The sequence below is a fragment of the Enhydra lutris genome, unplaced genomic scaffold (assembly GCF_002288905.1).
Source record: "Enhydra lutris kenyoni isolate GAN:26980312 unplaced genomic scaffold, ASM228890v2 scaffoldscaffold58, whole genome shotgun sequence".
Classification (NCBI taxonomy): domain Eukaryota; kingdom Metazoa; phylum Chordata; class Mammalia; order Carnivora; family Mustelidae; genus Enhydra; species Enhydra lutris.
This window is the reverse complement of record NW_019154142.1, coordinates 8,364,307-8,388,625: the sequence shown is the minus strand read 5'-3', so window position 1 is coordinate 8,388,625 and position 24,319 is coordinate 8,364,307. Positions and strand designations below refer to the sequence as shown.

Sequence of the window (24,319 nt, the reverse complement as noted above, 5' to 3'; positions counted from 1 at the left end):
GCTGTTAACTCTCTTGTCACCGGTTTGTCATTTGGACTGAATAAGGAACGGTGCCCTTTGTCAAGTCGACCCCCCGTCACTGCTCATGAACTTCCTTTCCACTTTTTTGGATGATCACTTGTTTCGGCCTCCGGGCTCCTCTTGTCTTACTCTGGTAAAAAAAAGCTGCATATGTGGTCGTCCCACCTCCCTTCCCCCACCCCTCCACCCCCACTCTCACCCCTGCTGCCTTATCTGTTAAGAAGGATCAGAAAAAATTCAGGGGGAGGGGCGCCTGGGTGGCTCAGTGGGTTAAAGCCTCTGCCTTCGGCTCAGGTCATGATCCCAGGGTCTTGGGATCGAGCCCCTCTCTGCTCAGCAGGGAGCCTGCTTCCCTCTCTCTCTCTACCTGCCTCTCTGCCTACTTCTGATCTCTGTCTGGCAAATAAAAAAAATAAAATAAAATAAAATCCAGGGGCAGAAGGATAAAGGGCTACTCACTATGTTGAAAAATCAACATAGGGGCAGCTGGGTGGCTCAGTCGTTAAAAGTCTGCCTTTGGCTCATGAGATCGAGCCCCACATCGGGTTCCCTGCTCAGCGGGAAGCCTGCTTCTCCCTCTCCCACTCCCCCTGCTTGTGTTCCCTCTCTCACTGTGTCTCTGTCAAATAAATAAAAATCTTTAAAAAATATATCAACATATACTATAATTTCATAAAACTGATGGACTGTTCTAAAATCCCAAGGGTAGGGACGCCTGGGTGGCTCAGTTGGTTAAGCAGCTGCCTTCGGCTCAGGTCATGATCCCAGCGTCCTGGGATCGAGTCCCACGTCGGGCTCCTTGCTCATCAGGGAGCCTGCTTCTCCCTCTGCCTCTGACTGCCAGTCTGTCTGCCTGTGCTTGCTCTCTCTCCCTCTCTCTCTCTCTGACAAATAAATAAATAAAATCTTTAAAAAAAAAAATAAATAAATAAATAAAAATAAAATCCCAAGGGTACTGAGGCTATTGATTTACTGACACATCAACTTACACAGACTTTTAAAAGGAAATACTGCCTTGAATTCGTAAGACACCGTTCTCCAAGGAGCTCCAGAATTTCAAAAAGTTCATACTTATATTCTTTTTACGGAACAGGAAGCGGTGCGTGGCTATCAACCTCCCTTTACATACAATAAGAATGAACAAAACTAGTAGAATACCCAAAACAAAATCCAGGACTTAACCTGTCTTTTCCAATCTAAAATCTAACAGGTTAGAACTGCCTGCTGTCTCCAACCTACTGAAAAGTAAACATATCTGCCCAGTAAGAATATGTAAACTGGACAAGTGATATTAGAAATATTCAAACACATTTGGTTCCCCTTTCTCCAAATGTGTGGGAATTCCAGGACGATGCCTGAGGTCCCAGCTGAAGCTTGCCGCCGCACCAAACTGGGAGGCAGTCACAACCTTCATGTGCCACTTGGGGAGATCCCTGCACCATGACCCTCAGTGGAGTTCCAGCTCAATGCCAGGTTTTTTCCTACCTTGCTACACATACTGAAGGATTCAACCAAAATACAAATCATAAGAACCTTCTCCTTCCCTCTCTGCCCCCAAGAATGCGAAGACACTCCCTTCTCTGCGAGGCCATTCCAAGAAAATCATACATAATGGAAGGATAAAGTGACCCCCTTTGTGCAAGGAGACAACGGGACCACCCCAGGCTGTCCACAAAGGTCACAAGCCAGGAAAACGTGGCCAGAGTTCCCTCCTGGTGTGCTTGTTGTTCCGGACTGTGGGAACAAACAGCCACCGCAGTGTGAAAGCCTTGGGTGAAAAGCCACTTCACAATGTGGGTTTGCTGCTCCTACCGTCAGGGCGAAGTCTGTTCTTACGGCCCCCGCGTCCAGGGTAGCCGGTGGGACTTGCTTTGGCCAAAAGGCCACCAGCTAAAGAGGTGACGCAAGCAGAGGTGTGAAAGGTGTCTGTGCTCCCGGGCTTGGCCTCCCTTGCTCTGAGAACCCTTCTGTGCTACATGAACAAGCCTGGACCAGCCTCCCAGGGGCGAGAACGCGCAGAAAGGGAAGCTGCAGCGGGCACAGCCAGCCTAGCCGAGGCCCCAGACACAGGAGGGAGGCCATTCCAGATCACCTTACCCCAGCCACGTCAGGCCAAATCTGGAACTACCAGCTGTCCCCAGAACCACCAACAAATACAAAGGTGGCCATTTTAAGCTGCTAAGGTTCAGGGTAGTTTGTCCCACGGCGAAGGTGAACCAATACACTCAACTCTGCATTCCATTTCTGGAACTCTGGCTTTGCTTGCGCACTTGAAGGAGTCCACAGAACCGGTCTGAGGCAGAAATGCAATGTGACACAAAGAAGGAAATGTTTTCGGGAGCTCCTTTAGGATCTCAGCCGTGCTTCTTCTGAAGCTTCTCGACACTTGTAGGATGACCTCTAGGCATCTAACCCACAGAAACACTCACAGAGGGCACTGGGTTTACATATACGGATGGTCCCTGTGGCCGTACTTGGGATAACATGGGAGTGGAAAACATCTAACTAGCGATCATTAGGGGAAAGGATAATAACTTACGGTGTAAAATGAAACATAAGAAAAAAGTGGTTACATGTTTTTCAAATAAGCTCTTTGACGAACCATCTTAGAGCCCGTATTCAACCAGCACGAATCTCACTCAGCAGTGAGGAGTCTGAGGTTTCCTCTGCAATCATTACTCAGGGCACTGGAGCCTGCTAGCCACACGTGAGACCTTCCCCAGAGTCACAAGGCATCCAGCAGGCAGCTGGTGCAGGCATCCAGAGCAGCCAGCGCCAAGGGCGGGAGATCCACAATTAACCCTTTATTTAAAATGCTCATACAGAATATAAAATAAAAATAAAAATAAAATTCTCATACAGGGTGTCTGGGTGGCTCAGTCAGTTGAGCATCGACTTTTGGCTCAGGTCATGATCTCAGGGTCCTGGGATCGAGCCCCACGTTGGGCACCCTGCTCAGCAGGGAATCTGCTTCTCCCTCTCCCTCTGCAGGGTGAGGGGCAGAGCAGTGCTCTCCCATTCTCTCTCTCTCAAAAAGAAAAAAAAAAAAATGCTCATCTAGTTATAACAAATTTCAACTTTTTTCCTAGGTGGGCATTATTGATTTTTTAAAAATGTATTGCTGGGGGGCACCTGGGTGGCTCAGTGGGTTAAGCCTCTGCCTCCAGCTCAGGTCGTCATCTCAGGGTCCTGGGATAGAGCCCCGCATCAGGCTCTCTGCTCATCGGGGAGCCTGCTTCCTCCTCTCTCTCTGCCTGCCTCTCAGCCTACTTGTGATCTCTCTCTCTGTGTCAAATAAATAAATAAAATCTTAAAAAAAAAAAAAAAGTTTAAGGTGTCTGCCAGCCCATGGGGAGGCTTGGAGGTAGAACATCCCACACCAGACCCCTGATGTCCTAAAGCTTCCGCTCTCTCCTTGGTCTTAACTGTTCTGTGCGCAGGTCTTGTCTCCCACCTGGACTGTAGGCTGCTAGAGGGGGCCACCATGTCCAGTTCCAGTGTCTCTCTCTCTCAGAATTTAGCCAAGTTCAGGGGCACCTGGGTGGTACAGTCAGTTAAGCATCCAACTCCTGGTTTCAGCTCAGTTGTGATCTCCGGGTCATGAGATCGAGCCCTGTATCAGGCTCCATGCTCAGTGGGGAGTCTGCTTGGGATTCTTTCTCTCTCTCCTTCTCCCCCTCCTGCTCATGCTCTCTCTCTCAAATAAATAAATAAATCTTGGGCGCCTGGGTGGCTCAGTGGGTTAAGCCTCTGCCTTCGGCTCAGGTCATGATCCCAGGGTCCTGGGATCGAGCCCTGCATCGGGCTCTTTGCTCAGCGGTGAGCCTGCTTCCTCCTCTCTCTGCCTGTCTCTCTGCCTACTTGTGATCTCTTTCAAATAAATAAATAAAATCTTTAAAAAAAAAAAATCTTAAAAAAAAATAAATTTAGTCCAATTCAATCTAACCAGCAGGTGAAGAAAAAAATAGAGCAAATTCATAAAATTCGTAGGTTGGGGGTAACAGGTATGTTACAAAAGAATTCCCTTTGTAAAAAGATTCACTGAATAAGTTCTCCTAATAGAAAAGATGGGCTTGATTTAGGAAAAGACCTCCCACCCCTCAACTTTTCCAGGAATCTGTGTACAGTGTATACTCCATAAAATGCGGGAGGCTTTTCTTAACAGCCCTTGCTATTGAGTGAAGCAAAGCAAAGCAAAACTCAAAAGCGGTTGGGTTGTGAAGGCTCCCCTAGCTGCGTCATGAATCCAGACATCTGTAAGAATTCTAGTTAGAGAGCACACCTTCCAGAAATCTAAGCCAGAGATGGGACAGCTGCAACGAAAGCTTTCTCATGCTCAAGGGTTCACCAGTCGCCTGGATATGCACAGGTAGAGAGACAGAGCATCTAACGAGAGGGTCAGAGCCCAAGCAAACAGCAGAAGGGGCTGGGCCCTCACCTCGGGAATCAGCCGCCGCCTCTTCACGCCGGGGACAGAGTCAGGCTGGCCATCGCCACCCGGCTGCTTTCGCTTGCTGGAATCCTGGAGGGCAGTGAAGACGCAGTCCAGAGGGTGCTTCTCGGAGGACCTGGAGCTCACCGAGCAGTCCAGGGCAGCATCTTCGGCCTCTGTCTCCACTTTCACAGTGTTATTTTTTAGAACTGTGGCAGAGAAGAAACAGGGCTCAGCGGGAAAGACCACTGGGCCGCTCGGAGGTTAGCAGGGTTCCCTGAGCGACAGGCTGGGTGCGGGCTGCCCTCGGACACTACCACTCAGATAATGAAGTCTAGGAACAACTAAACCGCGCTTTCCAACCTAGTGATCTCTGTCTTACCGCTTAGTGCTAAGACAATAAAACCACGTTCAGAGAATTTTTTGCTCAAAACTGGTTTTAAAGTCCTTTTGGGGGGGGGGGGGGAGACAGTAGATAGAGAGAAAGAAATAAATACTATCTCTGAAATGATACTTTTAAAAGTAACTCCGGAAAGATACATAAGACACCTCTAGCAGGTGTATGGGTGGAGGGGGATGGGAACCAGGGGAGGGAGGAGAAGTTCCACTGATGTTTCATTATGTAGCTTTTTATTTTTGAACCATGTAGTGTATGGCCTAATAAAAAAATACTAAGTTAAAAATATTTTTTAAAAAGAAGCTTTTTTTTTTTACCTTCTTCTACATCTTCACTGAATTCAGTTGAGTTCATCTTCTATTCCACTAAATGAAAAGACAAAGACAAAGTCTTGATTTATTGCTTGACTTACTTCTTAATTTTCCACACCCATGAGAAATTCCCTTACCCTCCCAACCCTGGCTCTGGGTCATGGAAGCTGAGCTGACACTGTTCCCTAACATCATGGAAAGCCGCATCCTCTGAGTTAGAAGCAGCCAGGCCTTCTGCGTACCCTCTGGGAGCGCTTCTCCAAAACTCCACGTGGGCAGAATGGGTCCTAAAGCATTGACTGAGTCACTTTCACACTGAGGGGGAATGTTATTTGAGAAAATCAAGTCTTACAAAAGACCCAAGTTCAGATGATCTCCTGTCAGTCCCTGCTTTCTAAATTCCAGCCACAGACTAGAAAGGTGGACTAAGGATGTAGGGGGTGGCTCCTTGGGACACGAGTGGGTCACAGGACTGACTCCAGGTGCTCGTCCAAATGAAGACATGCTGTAAGTGGAAGTATACCCTGGATTTCAATGATGTAGCGGAGGGAGAAAAAAAAAGTAAAATATCTAATCATACTTATGTTGATTACATGTTGACAAGATAATGTCAGATTCACTGGGCTAAATAAAACTTTATTAAAATTAATTTCACCTTTTTTTAAAATGTAGCTACTAGAAAATCTGAAACTACTTAAGCGGCTTGCGTTCTATTTTTATTGGATGGTGCTGGTCTAGCCCTTCCTTCCAAAGCAGCAAGAAGAGGCAGTGTGGGTTTTTAAAGCTCTGGAGCGCCACAGAATCTGGCCCAAACCCTTCTTTTTACTGATGAGGGAACAAGGCGGGGGGGGGGGGGGGGGAGGACAACGAGAGTAAGGAGCACTCTATGGGCTGCAAGGGTCAGGTGCGGGGCCCCTGACTCCCACTGCCTGTGCCAGGATGGAACAGACACCATGATTAAAAGTAGCATTAAATCTCTGAGATTCCCCCCAAACGACATAACAGCTTTCATAAACAGAATAAGGTGTACATGAGGCAGTAACGCTAGAAAAGAAGACACTGACGGCCTGTACTACTGACACTGAGTTGTGCTTCCCACAACTGATTAAGCCGACTGCAAATACTGAGTTCCCATTCTGATTAACCCTTTGAGGAGAGCAGGACTAAGAAGTATCTTTTCAGAAATTTCTAGAAGAACAGTGCTATCTACAAAGTCCAGTAAGCTACTCACCAAATAGCCATAGAATGGTGTGTGATTCTCGGTTTTAGTTGCGGGGGAGGCAAGAAAGAGGGAGTGAATCTAGGTAAACTATGCACACAATTAACAGCCTCAAAATTCACTAATAATAGCAACACGCGTATGGTGCTTATGATGTGATGTGGTATCCTCAGAATGTCACAGTAACTTTATGACAGGCACAGTTCTTTCCATCTCTGTATTACTAATTTTCAGAGAAATGAATAAAAAATTTAAGATTTATCTGAAACTGCAATTACACTGAAAATAATTCCTATTTACCGAAGTATCTGTTATCTGAAAAATGTAACACACGAGATGGTATTGAGGGAAGATAATAAGTCCAATTCAAGGGTCAAGAGTACCAACAGTGAATTTTAGCAAATACAATTTCCATTGTATTGCAAGGGGAAAAACCCCACTTTTGACGTCACCCCCCTGAGGGGCTGGGAGTAGTGAGGGCGGGTGGAGCACAGGCAGGCAGGCGAACAACAGTCTGCAAACAGTGAGGCAGCCCACACGGGGAGAAGTTCAAGCCCAGGCAGGGGAGCTTCATAAGGAAATGCACTGCGGGCCTTGCCTGATGCCAACGGCCCTGGGAGACCCCACCCCACGGTCACTGAAATCCAGAGCAGAGGTAAGAAGCAGTGGAACAGATGGGCAGGACTGAGTGAGTCTTAGAGAGGGCACAGGGCGCGACACAGATGACCGGGGAGAAGCTGTGGGAAAGGGAGGAGGAGGTGGATGGCTCACTGGGGGAGAGAAAGGGTCAAGGTGGAAGAAAAACCACAAAGACTCAAAGACGCTAAGCAGAGGATATTAAAAGGACAAGCAAATCCTGGAAGAAAACAGGTGTCGGTGAAAAAACACAGCAGACAGAACCACAGCGCCCAACAAGGCCAGCACAGTTATCTACATGTTATCTGCCCAGCTGTTCCCGGGGAGCGGCAGGCAGCTGGGGAGGCAAGCGCTGGCATGGGCTGGGGATACCGCTGGGGCTGGGGCTCGGGCAGATGGGTGGGGCCTGCAGCCCAGTGCTGGGCATACACTTGGCCGGGACGGGGCCTCAGGAGGCAGGAAGGGTGTTTTCTACACCACACCATGTGATACTAGCGCAGGCATACAAGCACCTGGTGAGGAAAACGGTGAAGAGCACACACCTGGCCTCCTGCGGGGGGGGGGGGGGGGGGGGGGGGAACCGCACGGGGGGGGGGGGGGGGGGGGGGGGGGGGGGGCCAGAAAGCCAAAAGGGGGGCTGGGAAGGCTCCCAGTGGCCCCCGTCCTGGGCACTCAAGACACCCAGAGGGCATCTGCTCTGGAACCAGTGTCACCTTAGACCAGTGACAGATGCTAGATTAGCAGGGAAGTGACCCAGACCCCAGCACAGCAGGCCCCTTCCCTCCCAGCCAGCAAAGCCGCCCCGCTCCATGGGAAACTGGGGAATTTCCCGTTGGCAAAGCCAGAAGAACCCACAACTGCATCTGACTGTGTGATGTGGACAGGAGTGACGGTCCTCAGCCAACACCGCAGCCCACCCACCGCAAGCCGGATGCACCGGCCACGTCACCAACGCTTCCATCTCGCCCCGAGCTCTCTGAATCCCAATTTTACCAATAAAGAAACCAAGGGCATTATTCCTTAAATCTCGACAATTCTTATTTGTCAACTCTACCCCAATAAAGAGAGAAAAAACTATATTTCTAATATTTTGATTATGGAAACACAATAATTGCAAATGGAAGGGGGGGTGGGAAGGGAACACAGGGCAGGTAACTTGACCCAGGGTCACCAAGCTGCTCGGTGGCAGAACTAGGATTCAAAACTAGCCTATGTCTCTCTCCAGTCAGCTCCCCGGGGCAGAAATCTCAGAATCCTCATTCGTCCAGTAAGGTGGTTCTGGTGAACACGGGGGCCAGTTTCCAACCTTGCATCCTTCTGTCCAACAGCAGCTGGAACACCCAAATCTCCCTCTGTCTGCATGGAGCTACCTGGAAAATCTGTCTATTCCGTGCTTAGACACAGACTCCACTCCACAGGGCAGAAGAGATGTCCAGGGGGACTCCCAGCCTCCCCGTACTGACACAGTGACCGCACAGTGGGAGAAAAGACAGGGACATCACATTGCCACCTCCACACATGGCTCCCTCCACTTCCCGGTCGTTTGCCCGGATGAAGGTCACAAGGCTGCCCGTCCGGGGTGGACACCGCGCGCCCAGAGGCCGAGCATGCCGCAGGAACTGTAGGTTATAGTTACCAACCACCACGGCTCCCGCCCCCTGGGGCTTGCTCTCACCAGTCTTGCAAGCTGTGAGACCACCAAAGTATGCACCCACGTGTTCCTGAGAATCAGCTTTCTCCCCCAAGGGGTGGCTGTTCCATGTCCCCCAGAAACCCCAGGCCAAGCCCAAAGGAATGCTTAAACAAATGAAGGGAACAAAGGTCAATGAGACCCATGTAGCCTCCTGCTGCCTCTAACGAAAATATCTCAGGTTCTACGATGCCCATGACCTTTTGGAGGGGAACTCTCAAATAGGACCAATTTCCAGGGGTTAATTTAGTAACTGAAAATGCTCAGTTATTATCATTATTATTATTCTTTTAACCAAACATCCTAGGAAGCCTCAGGCTAAATGACTGTCATGGGTACAGAAAGGTTTAAATGTTGCAGAGCTCGTAAGAGTATATATGATTTTATTAAAATGCCTAATAGTCTCGATCCTTCTGCACGGAGCGAGACGGACAATGTTCAATTTTCCATGCAGGGCACACGGGCGGGGGAAGATTAGAATGTCATCAGAAAAGCCTTCCGTTTACAAAAAGCACAAAAGGAGGGTAATCCCAAACGTTCAGAAATAACAAGATGCTTTAGCCACTCAAATATCAAATTACAAAGGCTAAGTTGCTTAAATTGGCTACATAAATGCAGTCACTGGCAGGGCTCCCTCCATGCCTCCCGCTGAAATGCGCCTAAATCTGACGCCTGAGTATCAGCGAGCTCCTGCCTCTGGCAGGAAGAAAGTCTGGGAGGAGGGACGACAGGGGAGGCAGACGGTGAGAATCACTCATGGGGGCTGAGAAAGAATCAGTTCTCAGAGATGCCACAAAGAAATGGAAACGTTGAAAAGATTTACAAATTACAGGTCAATGTCTATTTTTGGAGTTCATTTTAAGAAGGGAAGATGCTTAGGGTCTTTTTTTCCTTTTTTGACTAGAAAATGCACGCACAAGAAAGAAAATTCAGAAAGTATAAAAAGGAGATTTGGGGGCACCTGGGTGGCTCAGTGGGTTAAAGCCTCTGCCTTTGGCTCGGGTCATGATCTCAGGGTCCTGGGATGGAGCCCTGCATCGGGCTCTCTGCTCAGCAGGGAGCCTGCTTCCCTTCCTCTCTCTCTGCCTCTCTGCCTACTTGTGATCTCGCTCTGTCAAATAAATAAATAAAATCTTATCAATTAATTAATTAATTAATTTTTTAAAAGGAGATTTGGTTTAAAAGTCCACTGTCGCGCACCTGGGTGGCTCAGTGGGTTGAGCGTCTGCCTTCGGCTCAGGTCAGTGATCTCAGGGTCCTGGGATCGAGTCCTGCTTGGCGGGGAGTCAGCTCCCCCCCTGCTCTTCTCCAACTCGTTCTCTCAGTCTCTCTCTCAAATGAATAAATAAAATCTTAAAAAAAAAAAAAAAAAAAAGTCCACTGTCTCTCCCCACCCCCTCCGTCCCCAGTCACTCTCTGAGAGGCAACGATGTCAGTTTTCTCGTGCATCCTTGCACAGATGTTCGGGGTCAGGGGCTCTCAGAGCGTGAACCGTGTCCAGCAGTTGCCAGCGCTGGCTCGTCCCCGCGTGCACAGCCTGTGCGTCCCTCCCCAGCTCCAGGCGGACTGACACCCTGGAAATGGGCACTTTTTTTTTATTTGACAGATAGATAACAAGTAGGCAGAGAGGCAGGAAGAGAGAGAGAGGAGGAGGAGGCAGGCTCCCTGCTGAGCAGAGAGCCCCATGTGAGGCTCGATCCCAGGACCCTGAGATCATGACCTGAGCTGAAGGCAGAGACTTTAACCACTGAGCCACCCAGGCGCCACGAAATGGGCACTTTTAAAAACAGCTTTTTTTTTTTCTCTTTTTGGGGAACCACTTTACAAGTATATTCAAGACCTTTCAAGGGTTCTATGAGATGAAAAGTGTTTTTATAACACTGAGCTATTATTGCCCCTTTTCTCTCATAGATGTGTAGGAGAGCTTTCCAGACACTCCATGAAGTGTTATTTTGTGAAAGACTGACTACAGAGGCAACCAGGAAAATTCAGCTGCCTTCTATTGAGCCGGATATTAAAGAGAGATGCAAGAATGTAAACAACACAGGGGCACCTGGCTGGCTCAGTTGGCAGAGCCTGCAACTCTTGATCTCAGGGTGGTGAATTCAAGCCCTACATTGGGTGTAGAAATTACTTAAAAAAAAAAAAAGAAAAAAAAAAACCTTAAAAAAATAAAGAATGTAAAGAATACCAATCTTTTCACTAACATTTTTTGGGGGGCTGGGGGAATAATTACCTTTCATTAAAATACTACTGACACTACCTTGTAGTGGACTTATTATGGTTGTTTTTAAATAAATTAAAAAATATTTAGGGGCGCCTGGGTGGCTCAGTGGGTTAAGCCTCTGCCTTCGGCTCAGGTCATGATCCCAGGGTCCTGGGATTGAGCCCCACATCGGGCTCTCTGCTCGGCAGGGAGCCGGCTTCCTCCTCTCTCTCTGCCTGCTGCTCTGCCTACCTGGGATCTCCATCTGTCAAAGAAATAAATAAAATCTTTTTTAAAAAATTTAAACACCTTTCCATTTTAATTTCTTTTTAAAAAATTTTTAAAGATTTTTATTGATTCATTTATTTAGAGACAGAACATGCAAGCAGGGAGGAGACACAGAGGGAGAGAGAGAATCCCAAACAGCCTCTGAGGTAGCATGGAGTCTGGCGTCGGGCTCAACCGCGCAACCCGGAGATGATGACCAGAGCTGGTTGTCCCTGACACTCAACAAACCGAGTGAGCCACCCAGGCACCCCTCTGTTTTAATTTCTAACACAGTAAATACTGACAGATATAACCATATAAACTAAGGCTCTTTGGGGTCTTAATAATTTTTAAGCATACAGAGATGCTGAAACTGGAAGGTTTAAGATCCTGTTCCTTGTTTTTTCATTTACTAGATCACAGAAATTTCTCTATCATTTCTTTTTTTTAGTTTGCGCTTCCCCCAGAAACAGACTGGGGGACAGGGCTCCAGAGTAGTTTCTCTGGGAGGAGACAGTCAAGGTCACGGTAACAGGCTTCCTTCCGTGGGGGAAGGCGTTCCCTGTCTGCGGGCGGTGCTGAGGGCACCAGCAGGGGAGTCCAACAGGCCGGCCAGGCTGCCCTGCTGATTCCTTCGGACTCCTCACCTCACTGTCCCGTGCTCTGTGCCCTTGGCGGACAATCAACGAAACAATAGCTTACGCCGTGTAGAAACTAACTGCCCCAGCAATCCTATGAGGTAGAGACTCTTGTTAGTCTCATTTTACACATTAGGAAACTGAGGCACAGTTTGAGAGACAAAAGGGACCTCAGAGGTAATCTCCACTTATAGGTATGGGATCCAAGGCTCAGAAAGGCTGGGAACATGCTGAGGCCTCCCTGCCCAGTGCTCGAGTGACCACACCCCCCCACCGCGCACCGGAGCTGCTGGTGCCAGTGTGGGGACCGTCCTCTGTGCAGGGGGTGACCGACCAGACAGCTGACTTACAAGGACTGATCACAACCAACAGAAGCAGGGATGGAGGTCCCGGAGGATGAAGATGGGACTCTGGGAACCTCTGTCGTTGGGGAAGATGGGTAAACAGCGTGAGATAAAAGTAACAGGAAGGAAAGAGCACTCAGAACCCCAAGGTTAGGAGATATTACATTAGGGTTTCTATAACAACCATAACTCAAATCCAGTAAACACAGGCTGCCTGCCACAGCTGTGCAGAAGACCACCAACGCTTACAATTTTGTGACCTGGATATAAATAATTTTAAGCTCTGGTATGTACTTATCAGACTTTTTTCTTTGGAGGGAAGAAATAACACTATTCTAGGAGGAAAAGAAATCTACTTTGAAAATAACTTTGTCGGGATTCCTGGGTGGCTCAGTGGGTTAAGCCTCTGCCTTCGGCTCAGGTCACGATCTCAGGGTCCTGGGATCAAGCCCCGCATCGGGCTCTCTGCTCAGCAGGGAGCCTGCTTCCTCCTCTCTCTCTGCCTGCCTCTCTGCCTGCTTGTGATCTCTCTCTGTCAAATAAATAAATAAATAAATCTTTAAAAAAATAATAATAATAACTTTGTCAATGCTTAGATGGGCAAATCTTGATCTTCCTCATCACTTTGAGCTTACAAGGACCTTTAACCAAATCTTGGTCCTTTACGGAGTCTCCCACCCTTGACAGTCACAATACACAGTTGCCACGCTAGGCAGAGGGCAGAGGCTCTCAGGTTAAGCACAGGGAGGAAAAACTGGTGCAGAAGCCCTCCGCAGCCCTGAGCTGTTATTACGCACTGATCAATTTCACAAAAAGCTGCGGAGAAAGTAGGAGGCATCAAACTGAATGGGACCTAGATTGAGATCCCCGTTGATCACTATCGTTTATTTCCATTATACAAAGTTAGGAAGTCAACTTCAACACATTTTCTCAACACGTGAATTCGAAAACCTCTATTGACAGAAAGAGCTGAGCATTAAATTATGTGTAAAGATTCAAAATCAATTGTTCATTACAGGGCTATCCAGTCAATAATAACCTACTTCAAAGTTTGCTGGGGATATGTCAACTGCATAATTAAAAAATGCCATAAAGCAGCTGGAAGGAAATATGCCAAAATGTTAATTACCTCCAATTAGAGGATTATGGATGACTTTTTCCCCTTAATATTTCCTTCTCGTTTCCAAATACTCTACAGTGGGCATGCAACTCTTTGAAAATGAAAAAGAAGTATTTTAAAATTAAAAATAAGAAGTATTACAATATGAATATAGAACAGAGCCAGGCCACAGTCCCACTTAAGCCCACAGACAGCAACATACTCATTATGTAAAATCAAATCATTCAACTTTTAAACATTTAAAATATGGATAATCTAAGAAACAATGTAACAACTGACATACTAGGAAAGGCCTTTCATTTCATATCTTTCTCTGAATTATTGCCTCTGAAAGTCAAAAATGCTCCTCAGTGTGGGGAGAAAGAGAGATCAGAAAAAGTCTCAGCTCATAAACCTGGGTATGAATAAGAAGGTGAAGAGATTGGTTTTTGAATCATCAGGAAATGTCATTTCCTGGTGGGTACATCATAGGCTCTATCAGTGCATTCGCCTGATTCTTGAAGGATTTTCAAAATAAGGCAAATTTCATGGCAGGAAAAAATTAAAAAAATTAAAAAAAAAAAGAGAGCAAGTCTTCTGGATCAGGGATGGAAGGCGGGGTCACGGGAGGGTTTGTGGCTGGCCGGAGGCTTAACAACTTGCCAGGGCAGAGGCCTTGCTTTCCGGGTCTCTGTATTCTGAATGACCACTGTTCAACGTGGTCCTTTCTTCAGGGTTCTCTTGTGGTGTCTGGGAGATGTTCTGACCCGCCTCTGAGGCCCTCCTTCCCTGACTCCTCAAAACTGGCCCAAGCTGGGCAAGCAGAGGCCTGCTCTGAGGGCCCTGGCTACTGGGTTAAGCAGCAGGAGGTAGTGGGGAGAGGGACGGTCAGGAGGTCTGTGGACCTGAGGAATGGCTGGACCACAGAAAAAGGAAGGTGTGGTGAGGTGACCGGTTCAAGTGGGCAATAAGGAGTCACACAGAACCTGTCGTGGGGAATTCTCGTGGAGAGCTGAAGACAAGACCACAGTAAGGAAAGGAGGGGTCATCTGGTGTGGTGATTCCTTGCCAATGCCCACTGCCTTCTCAGGGTCATGGAGCTCTTCCCTAAGTGTCCCGCACATGTCCAAGGGACAAAGTTCTCCAGTGCTGCTCAGAGGGGGCTAGGAGTGGCCAGGGGTCTTCTCATCAAGTTCTTTCCAGAGAACCTGTGCTCAGGAGAGGGCAGCCAGAGCAGTCCCCTTGGTGAGAGCAGTGTGATGCTAATCTGAGGCACCAGGGGCTTGTGGCTGGCCAGGACTCACCCAGGACCAGCAACAGGCCCCGAAATGGGAAGTACTTGGGCTTCCTGAAACCTCGAGGTTCAAATCCCAGCCAGCTGACTCAGGATTCTAGCCCACTAAATCGGAAACGTCCACTGAACTTAGCACCAGCCACCGGGCTGAGGTACAGTCCAGGAAGACAGGGCCCAGCAGCCCTGACCTCACGCCATGCGACGGGGGCAGATCTTCCTCCTTCCCAAGTCACGTTCTCAAATGCAAAGTGAGGCAAACTCTCACCACAGGAAGGGCTGCTGGAGAACGGGAGCCCCAGAAGAGCACTGTGTTTAGAACCTGGGCACCAGGGAGCTGGGGACTGTGCCAGTTGCCACATGCAAGGGGTAAAGCGGGGAAAACACGCTCGGACCATTACTGAAAAAACATACTCGGGATTTCAAAAAGGTAAAGACCTAACAAAAACTCACCTCATCCTTTTCACAACTGCCACAACTCATCTGACTTTGTGATACTTCTCTGTCATATCGATTTTAAAAATTAAGCAGAGAAAAGGAGGACAGCAGCTCACGTTCTGGAAGGCTGGCTGGCAGTCTGTTCCCCAGGTGAACCCACACCATCCTCGCAAGAGCACTCTGACTTTGCAGGCAGAGAACCAGGAAGGGCAGCGGTCTGTGCCTCGCTTGGGGTGTGGGGTTATCACAGAGAGCAGGGCCCCAGGTGGGCTCCAGGGCCTCACTCCAGCCTTCCAGAAGAGCCTGAGGAGTGGGGCATGAGTGCGCCATGCTGTTTCCTCCCTTCCCGCCGAGCGCCCATTTGTAGGCGGGCTCTGGTGCAGAAGTCACCTGGTCCACAGGCCCCTTGGACAGCCCGGGATCCGGGCTCTGGACTACCAGAGCAACGACGAGTGCAGTAGATCTCGAAGAAAATCGAGAAAAACCTACCGAACTTCAGGGTCAGAAAGAATTGGGTTAAAACCCTGACCCCCCCCTACTGTTCAGCTTATTAACACAGGGCAAATGGCTTCCCCACCCTCTGTTCTTTCTTCTGTAAAATGGAGTCGAACACACTACCCTACCTAAGGAATTTTTGTGAAAATTACAAAGGAGAAAGTGACTGGCACATGGCACCTAGTAAACGTTATCCATTTTAAGGCTTTTTTAAATAACAAGATTTTCGGGGCACTGGGTGGCTCAGTGGATTAAGCCTCTGCCTTTGGCTCAGGTCATGATCTCAGGGTCCTGGGATGGAGCCCCGAATCGGGTTCTCTGCTCAGCAGGGAGCCTGCTTCCCCCTCCCCGGCACCAGCCTGTCAAATAAATAAATAAAATCTTTAAAATAAATATTTTCAAAGTCATTGTAATACTGGATAGTTCTTAAAACTACAAAATTAAGTAATATGACAAAGCGTTTGACAGTTTAGTGACTTTTCTTGTAAACGAAAGAAACGAAACAAACTGGAAGGGGGTGAAATCAAATAAAATGCTCTCCCTAAGGACAGAAAGAATGTTCCCATGCCATCTGCTCTTGCGGGGCGCAGGGCTCTGCGTTTACAGGATCAGCTGGGAGTCCCGCGGCTCTCGGAACCCTGCCCTCTGGGCACTGGCATCCCGCCCCTGGGACTTGTAGGACATGTTTGCAATTTGTTTTTATTTTTAGACACATCTGCAAATGCAGTTTGAAAAATACCAGTCCTCACAAAAAACCAGGGCAATTTTCCCCCGAGTTTTTGAAAGCTGAAATTGTTGCTGCCTTCCTTACTCGGTCGGAAAACCACCGCATCTTCCAGCAAGGCCAAGAAGCGCAACCTCCGCCAGGCAGGCTGCCCGCCCGCGAGCTGCTCTCTTACCCTTCAGACTGTCTTGTCTGAACCCAAGGAAGCACGATGTCCTCCTCCTCAGCTAAGCCACACTCTCAAAGCCTTCCTGAGGCCAAGAGGGGCTACCTTCCAAAGACCAATGGGGAAAGGCGCCAGACTTGTAACTTTAATCTTGGCACCCAGAAGCTGGGGCTCGAGGAGGGAAAAAGGGCCAGCACACCCTAGCAGTCACCCATGTGACTGCCTGACTGTACAGTGGTGACTAATTTTCCTAGGCGGTACAAGCTGAGTTTCCTCTGTACTTCCCACTTTTTCGGAGTACGTCGTCTTGTGACCACATGAGCTAATTAGAGTTGGGGCACAGTTGGCTGTAAACATGCCCCCCACCCCCATGCCTCCATCCTTCCCATCACTACTAGCTCCGTGCTCAAACCAACATTCCCCAACACAAACCCAGGACAGACCGGGGGCCCCTGACGGGCTCAGTTGGAAGAGCATGCGACTCTCGATCTCGGGGTTGTGAGCTCGAGCTCCACGCGGGGTATGGAGATTACTTATATAAATAAAAACATGAAAAAAAAAAGGCCAATGAGTAATTTATTCAAATTGAGCAATCAATGCAATTACAGACACTGATGCAACTGTGTTTCACTGGCCACTGATAACCGAATAGGAGAGGGGAGAGCTGGGCCATTGGTAGAGAACAAAGAACTGAGAGGGTTCATTTTAAATACAATGTGTTTCAAATTGGGTTGAATAGGAGGGGTGGGCATGCTACCAGGTGAGCTGCTCAGAAAACCCCGGCTGGTTTGTAACACATCAGATCATTCGGTGATTAACATGCTCCCAGGGAAACAGCGCCTCTCCTGTTTGACCCCCGCCTCTCCTGTTTGACCCCCGGGAGGCCGGAGGCCTGAGGCCAAGCACGCAGCACTCTTAGCACGACATGTGGGGGTCATGTGTGGCGGCTTGTTCCAGAAGCCCTAAGAGCCCAGAGCTGAAATAATGTTGCAAGAAATACCGGAGCATCAGAAGGGACAAGAACAACTGTCCAATCTGGAGGGGGAAAGAAATAGCAAGAGCGAACGATGCTCACAAAGCACTTTATAAAATACCCCATTTGGAGGGCACGTGTGTTGTGACTTTAAATTTCATTTTAAAAAATTATCACACGGTAAGATTCACTCTCTGGGGGGGGAAAGGTACACAGTTCCATGAAAAAGAACATGCGTATACACCCCTGTAACCACCAAGGGGGAGGAGGCAGAAAAGTTCCATCAGCCAGAAGATTAATTCTGCAAATAATTCCCCCAAACTTACATTAGCCAATAAGGGACTAATGAATAATAAGGGAGGCCACCATAATTCACCACCTGTCATCACAACCAGGTGCCAGGGAAAAAAAGGCTACATCCCAGCCTCCCATCCACTAACACCAAGTTATTTTTGCTGCTTGGCTAGCAATCTTCATGTGTTTCTACATTATACAATTTTGCGGTATTTAAAAGACACATTCCCAGATTTTTCATCACGGTGTCAATTCAATTCATAAAAGCTTCTTGTTTCCTTCCTCATTGCTTCAGGGGCTTTTTAGCTTGAAAAAGTGGCAGGTGGGACATTCTGCAGGAGATTACATTTTCACCTCAGCAAATCTGTCAGGGTTGATTCTAATTTTTCCCTTCCTAATTATTAAACATTCTGCAGTTCCTCTGCTCATGTAAAGGATGTTCTGGAACCTAGAAGGGCACCACCAAAAGGGGCAGTACTAATTAAATGTGGGCAACGCAGTACCCTCTAATAGGTTACTGGGATGAAGATCTTGTCTATTAGGTCCTAACTGGTCTCTGTTCTTTGCTGGAACTACTGCTGTGTGCGCGGTGGGGGAAGGGAAGGGCATAAAACTTTTCTGTTCAATGTCCTGTATGGTGATATGAAACCATGAACTAGGGACGGATGATTAAACAAAAGAGAACAAAAACCAAGGGGGCTGGGGGTACGGATTAAAAGAAGATTCTCCTCCATCCCTCTCTCACATACCCAGCAAGCCAGAGAGCTCACTTCCTTGCCTGTTTCCTGCAGCCACAGCTTTCTGGCACGGTGAACAGTCAAAAGTCACTTTAAGAAGTTGAACATTACCAACTGCGAGGTGCTTATTAGCTCTATTCCGTGCCCCCTCGTCTGGTTAGCCTTTGCGTGTACAATTCTTCCAGCCGGGCCACCTGAGCAATCAAACTCTCTCACCCCCGTAAAAACACCTTGTAAAAAACTAAGCCGCGACACACAAGGCCCTCACCAGCGTTGCAGCACAGCTCACCGATAAGGCGAGGGCAAAGTCTGCGTGGGAACTCGCGTTTACAATAAAAAGAGAAAGGGGGCGGGCGGTCACGAGGAGCGCCGAGCCTCCTGGGCTGCAGCTTCGCGGCCGGCCGGGAAGGCCCCGCGCCAGGCCGGGTGCACACCCAGGGCGCCGGGCCCGCCTCCAGCTCCTGGGCAGCGGGAACCGCGAACCGCGCCGTGGACAGCGAGGGAGGGAGCGCTGCGCCCCCTGGCGGCGGGGCCCTTCCCTGTCCGCTCCGGCGGCCGCCGCCGCCGCCGGCCTGCCTAGCTCCATTTGCAGACTCCGGAGGCAGCGTCCCTCCGAACCCGGGCTCCTCCGGCCTCCAGCTCCCCGCTCGGCATCTCCCTCCAGTCCCCGCCCCCTGCTCCTGCTCTGACACCCCCTTGTACACGCCGAGCCGTGCCCCGCCGCAGCCCGGCCGAGCGCGAGCGCCGAGCCCACCGCGGGCTCCGCAGAGCCTTCCGGCGGCCCCGGCCGCTCCATCGCAGCGCCAGGCGGGGGTGCGGGGCCCGCGCACGGCGCGAGTGGGGCGGGCGGGCGGCGGCGGCGCGGACCGTTCCACTCCGCGCTCCCCCCGCCCCCGCGCGGCGCGCGTGCTCCCCGGAACGCCATGGAGCCGCCGCGTTCGGAGCGGGCACAAAGGGGCGCGCGGCACAATGGGCGCGGCGAGCCCGTGGGCGCTGGGCGCCCGTTTGGGCGGCTCGGCCCTGCGCGGGGGTGGGCGCTCCTCCGGCGGGCGCGCTCAGGGCAGCCCCCCTTCGCGTCCCCTCCCCTGCTCCCGCCCCCACCCCGGCATGGATGTTGCAGCCACTCGCCCGTCCGTCTTGCCCCGGAGCCGCCACCGCGCGGCCGGCTTGATCCGCCCCGCACTTACCTGGGACGCGAGTTGTGTACTTTGCAGAGCGGGCCCGCGCCGAGTTTGGGCGCCACGTGGGGGGGTGGGGGAGCGCGGGGCCGGGGAGTGGGGGCCGCGCGCGGAGGGCCTGGCCGGGGTGGCCCGGGGAGTTGCTGGGGGCGGCGGGAGGGCGCCGTGTATTTTCCCCTCTCTTTGTGTGTGTCCGTGCGCTGCGCTCTCGCGTGACGTGACGGGACTCCGTGTGTCATTTCCGCACAAGGACACAGGAGCCCCCGCTGCAGTGGAACCACAACCCCTCCGCCCCCACCCCTGGTCCGCCCCTCCCCCTCAGCGGGGCACACGCGGGACCGGCGGCGGCGCTCGGGCGTGAACGGCCGCGGCGGGGAGCTGGGGCGCGCACTCCGGGGACCCGGGCGGCCCTGCGCGCTCGTCCAGCGCCGCGCCGCTCCACGTGGGCCCGCGCCGGTGGCTCGCGGCGGGGGGCGGCGGCCGCGCAACCCACGGCGAGCCCGGGCAGCGCTGCCTAACAATGTCCCCTGCACGTCGTGTGCTCTCCCCCCGCGAGTCATCGCTCTGAAACGTGGTTGCTCAGCCCCGAGGAGTTTGACCTGAAAAGCCTCTTTTTCCACTTTTTTTTTTTTTCTTCCGCGGGACGGCGACTGTTGCGGGTCGTCTCCTCCCCTCGCGCCCGCGTCTCTCCCCAGTTTTTGGCATCCCGGTCGTGGCCCCGCACCCCCCCACCCCGGGCGGGTGTTCCCGCGCCGCGATCCGCACAAAGACCTCGGGGCGCCGGGACCCGGGTGGCTCCCGGGGCCCCCGCGAAGCCGGCATGGAGTCCGGCGGGGCGCGGGAGAGCGACCCCGGCGCTGGGAAACGCAGGCTCTGGCCACTCCCCCGGCAGGGTGGCTGCCCTCTGTTGTGAGCCGGAGCTGAAAGTCACCCTTCTACTCGGAACCCGAAGTTTTGAGGTTTGAGGCTACAGAGCAAGACATTCAGAAGTGCGCGCGCTCGCAGACCCACATGCCACCGACAAACCCACGGGGTATCTGCGCCGAGCGCTTAAAATAGAAAAACACGAGTCACCAGTTCAATAAAGCCTGATTCTTTCTACTCCTAACTCCCGGACTGTAGATTCCAAGTTGATAAATACGAAACCTACCCCTCGGGTATTTTCTTAAGTCTCAGTGACTTGAAGGGGTGTGGCGTGTGAAGGTCAGGGAAGCCCAATCCAACAGTTAAACCACGTTTACATTTTAGGCAAACAATGAGAATGTAGATTTTTTTTTTAAACCTTTAATTTGCCGGTCGGAGTAAATATAAAAAGAAAAATGCAAATGATCCCATCTGCTGCTCACAGCTGACTGGCTGCAGGAGCGAGCCATGTGGCCCAGCCCTGCGCGGTCAGTGAATAGGTAGAATAGATTTTAAAAGAAGGCATATGCTGGCTCCTTGCTGCCCAGTTGCGGGGAGGGTTTGAATTAACGTATAGGTCTGGATTACCGTATCCTCCGGACCCCTCCAGTTGGGAATTTAGTAATTATGCAAGTTCTTTCCCTTCGGGTTTGAAATCAAAAGGCGCTCGGTTATCTAAGACCTTTGAGGAACTACGTGGAACATTCTGGAGGCTGCATTTGGATAGCCCATTTTGAGAAGTCAGTACTAATTGCTATGCAAAATTAGCAAGCCTCGGGGAGAACCGAGCTCTGCATCCAGGGGGTGCTTTTATAAAAGAATCTATACGTGCTCAGTGTCATTCAAAACAGGATGATGAAAAGAATGGGGCCGAGATAGCAGCCCTTCAAATTCAAAAGACTTGAGACGCCCTATCTACATTTAAAATAGGGCGGAGGGAGGAAGGGAGGAGGACCGCTTGGGGGAGAATGGTTAATTTATACATTCCCAGAAGACGGAATGGAGGCGCTTCGGTTTCTGCCGGGAACTTGACTTTTACACTCGCACATTAAATAACATGTATAATACGGAATATCGCTTGACTCACTTAACAGATACAGCAGTTTTAGTCTCACCTTCAATTTAATGTGACAGAATTAGAATTTAAAGAGTATAAATTGCATTTCATTAGTTCAGTTTTCTAGGATTTCCCAGTAGAAGAGTTAGGAAGAGTTAAGAGTAGCATTTAAGCTCACTTTGCATTTTTAAACCACTTTGCAGAAGTGGTTTAAAAATGTAAAATGACCTTGTTACATTTTTACAAAGGGGATTAGATGAGATAGGTGTTGTGAAGATCTATAGCTTTAGCCGGCCCTCTACAGTAACAACTGAGGTGTTTAGGGAGGAATTAAATAATAAACAATTGAAATAAAAATAGAAACCAACATTTCCTTGTGTTTGAAACCAAGGATTTTGTCAAATATAGTAGTTTTGTTAATAAATAGCATCTCAGGCGAGCAGCATGCTTACCTGACCGCTGACTTCTTAAAACATCTTAGAGAAATGAGAGTGACCTTGAATATTATTATAAATGACACATCTTAATTTGCATAACTGGATCAATCTACTTAACAAAGCTGTTCATTCTAAATAAGTTATTAACAAGATGGAAATCACTGCTATCTAGGAAATGACCTACCTTCAAATGGTTTTGTATGCTCTTTTTGTTTTGTTTCATAAGGGAAAATAGTGTATGAAGTTGAAGGTAACAGCCAAAGCTGCATTGGAATAGTTTTATCTAACTTGTATTTTGGAGGCTTTAAAAAATAAAAGGTCTGAAAAAAATAATAGGTCTGAAAGTGCATGCAAATAAAAGTAATGCCTTCTGAAAAAAGATGAATAAACATGGAGTAAGATGGGGAGAGGAATGACGTATAAAAAACAATTCCTGCCCAACACAACCCGAAGTCAGTAGGAGTGACGACGGTTCCTGGTTCATGGGGATGTGTGGAAAGACCTTAAAAGTCAATCAATCAATCAATCAATCCCTGAGTTTTAGATATCTGCATGATTGGAAATTTCTTAATTAGAAATGCATTTTTCAAGTTTTCAGATTAGAGTTGTTGCAATTGATCTAATGAGCTCATTTCCAATCTTACCTGAGTCAAAAGCAGCAGGGAGGAGATCGGCTCCCTGGCCATACAAAGGATTCACACAAAACACTAGACCAACTCAAAAGGAGAATTGCACAGCCTTTAATAAAAAGAATGGGATATATACATAATGTAAATATATATAATTCAGAGTGGCAGACAGACAGGCATTAGGTTTCAGTTATCTTGTGACTGCTATTCTAAAGGTTTTTATCGTCGCTAAAATATATTTATAGTTGCCAAGACAATATTTAGTAGGGCTTTTTTTCCCCCCTCAGTGGTTAAGTCTTAAAACAACGCAACAGATTTCACTGTTACTTGTGAGACATTTTCCACTTTATTTCTTGCCTGCTGGATGTATAATTTTGCCAATTCTTCCACTTCAAACAGAAGTAGCTGACAGATCCAGATTCCATGAATACTGACTACAGAAAAGTAAGAAGGAAAAAAAGAAGAGAAGTGGGAACACGTATTAACTTCATTAAATAGAACTTATGGAAAGACACACCTTGAAAACCAACTTGCAAAACTGGCTTTTGTTTGGGAAATTAGGCTCCGGGAGTTCAGTTTAACCCCTTGTGTGCTGGGGCGTGGGGGCGGGGAGACCTACCTTTAGTGGAATCCGGAGGAGGTAAACGACCCAACATGGGGGAAAAGATTAAGTTTTGAATGAAAATGCTGCAGAGAATTTGTGCTGGGCAGTTCTTCTTCTGCGTGGAAGGACTATTTAATAATTTATAGCAGCTTGAGATTTTAAGTACCCAACACAGCCATTAAGATCTGATTTTAGCTGAATATCTGGTTTGCACAATAGGATTCTGCAAAAAGAAATGTTAGGAAGAGTGAAAATCACTGCAGTCCCGCTCTCAATTTCAAGCCCTTGAGAAAACAAATGCCAATCTGAACTATAGCTCATCCCGAGCCCAGAGTGCTGGCTGGAGGCATCGCAGGCCCAGGGCCCCCGAGCCCAGAGGAGCGCCCAAGGGACTGCAGTCAGGAGTCCCCACACTGATCACACAGCTGTGACTGGCAGGGAGCAGGGAGTAAGGCGAGGCCGCTTTCCCAGCCAATCGGTGCCCATTAAAAAAAGAAGAAAAAGAAGACATACTCTCCTAGTAACCGGCCAGTTTTTAAGAAATTATTTCAGGCTGTGGATCAAAAGAGCCTTTAAATGAAATGATATACATACACAGACACATCTTTTTTGGTCTTAGTTGACCTGCCTAAAAATTTTTCTATACAATGAAATATCTCATATAAATGAACTCGAGGGTCAGTGATTCTATTTCTAAGACTCCTTCCCGGGGAGATACTCAACCAAAGCTACATCTGCAAGTCTGTTTATTGCAGGATCATTCGTGTTAGCAAAAAAAATGGGAGGGGATTTGAAAACCTGCTCAATAAATGACATATGCTAGGCATACTACACAGGCTTTAGGAAGAGAAGTACTTTTTTTTACAGAGACAGAAGAAAGTCTATACCACCTTACTGAGTAAAAGACAATCAGAGATCTATTTGAAAGAAAACTTGGGCGCCTCCGTTTTGACCTCTAACTTTCTAGTTTGGTTCGAAGACCTTGAGGGCAAGATCATCCCTAGATGCGAACCAAAACTATCCCCGAAGCAATAAGGACGGGGCTGAGCCCCTAAGACCCCACCCAGGACTGACTCCAGGACACTGATCCTTTTGACCTTCTCAGCCTACATGCAGGTACCCACCCACATTTG

At 49.1% G+C, this 24,319-nt stretch overlaps 1 protein-coding gene across 1 annotated transcript in view; it reads right to left on the bottom strand.

The window, feature by feature from the left end:
• The window catches only part of LOC111158277 (BEN domain containing 3), a 30,185-nt gene extending 10,591 nt beyond the window's left edge, over positions 1–19,594 (bottom strand). The window contains exons 1-3 of the mRNA XM_022520207.1: positions 19,566–19,594; positions 5,168–5,215; positions 4,460–4,662 (exon numbers count right to left, since the gene is read on the bottom strand). Coding sequence (XP_022375915.1) covers positions 4,460–4,662; positions 5,168–5,204 — 240 coding nt within the window. The 5' untranslated portion in view covers positions 5,205–5,215; positions 19,566–19,594. The remainder of the gene's footprint in view (positions 1–4,459; positions 4,663–5,167; positions 5,216–19,565) is intronic.
• Positions 19,595–24,319: the final 4,725 nt, after the last annotated feature.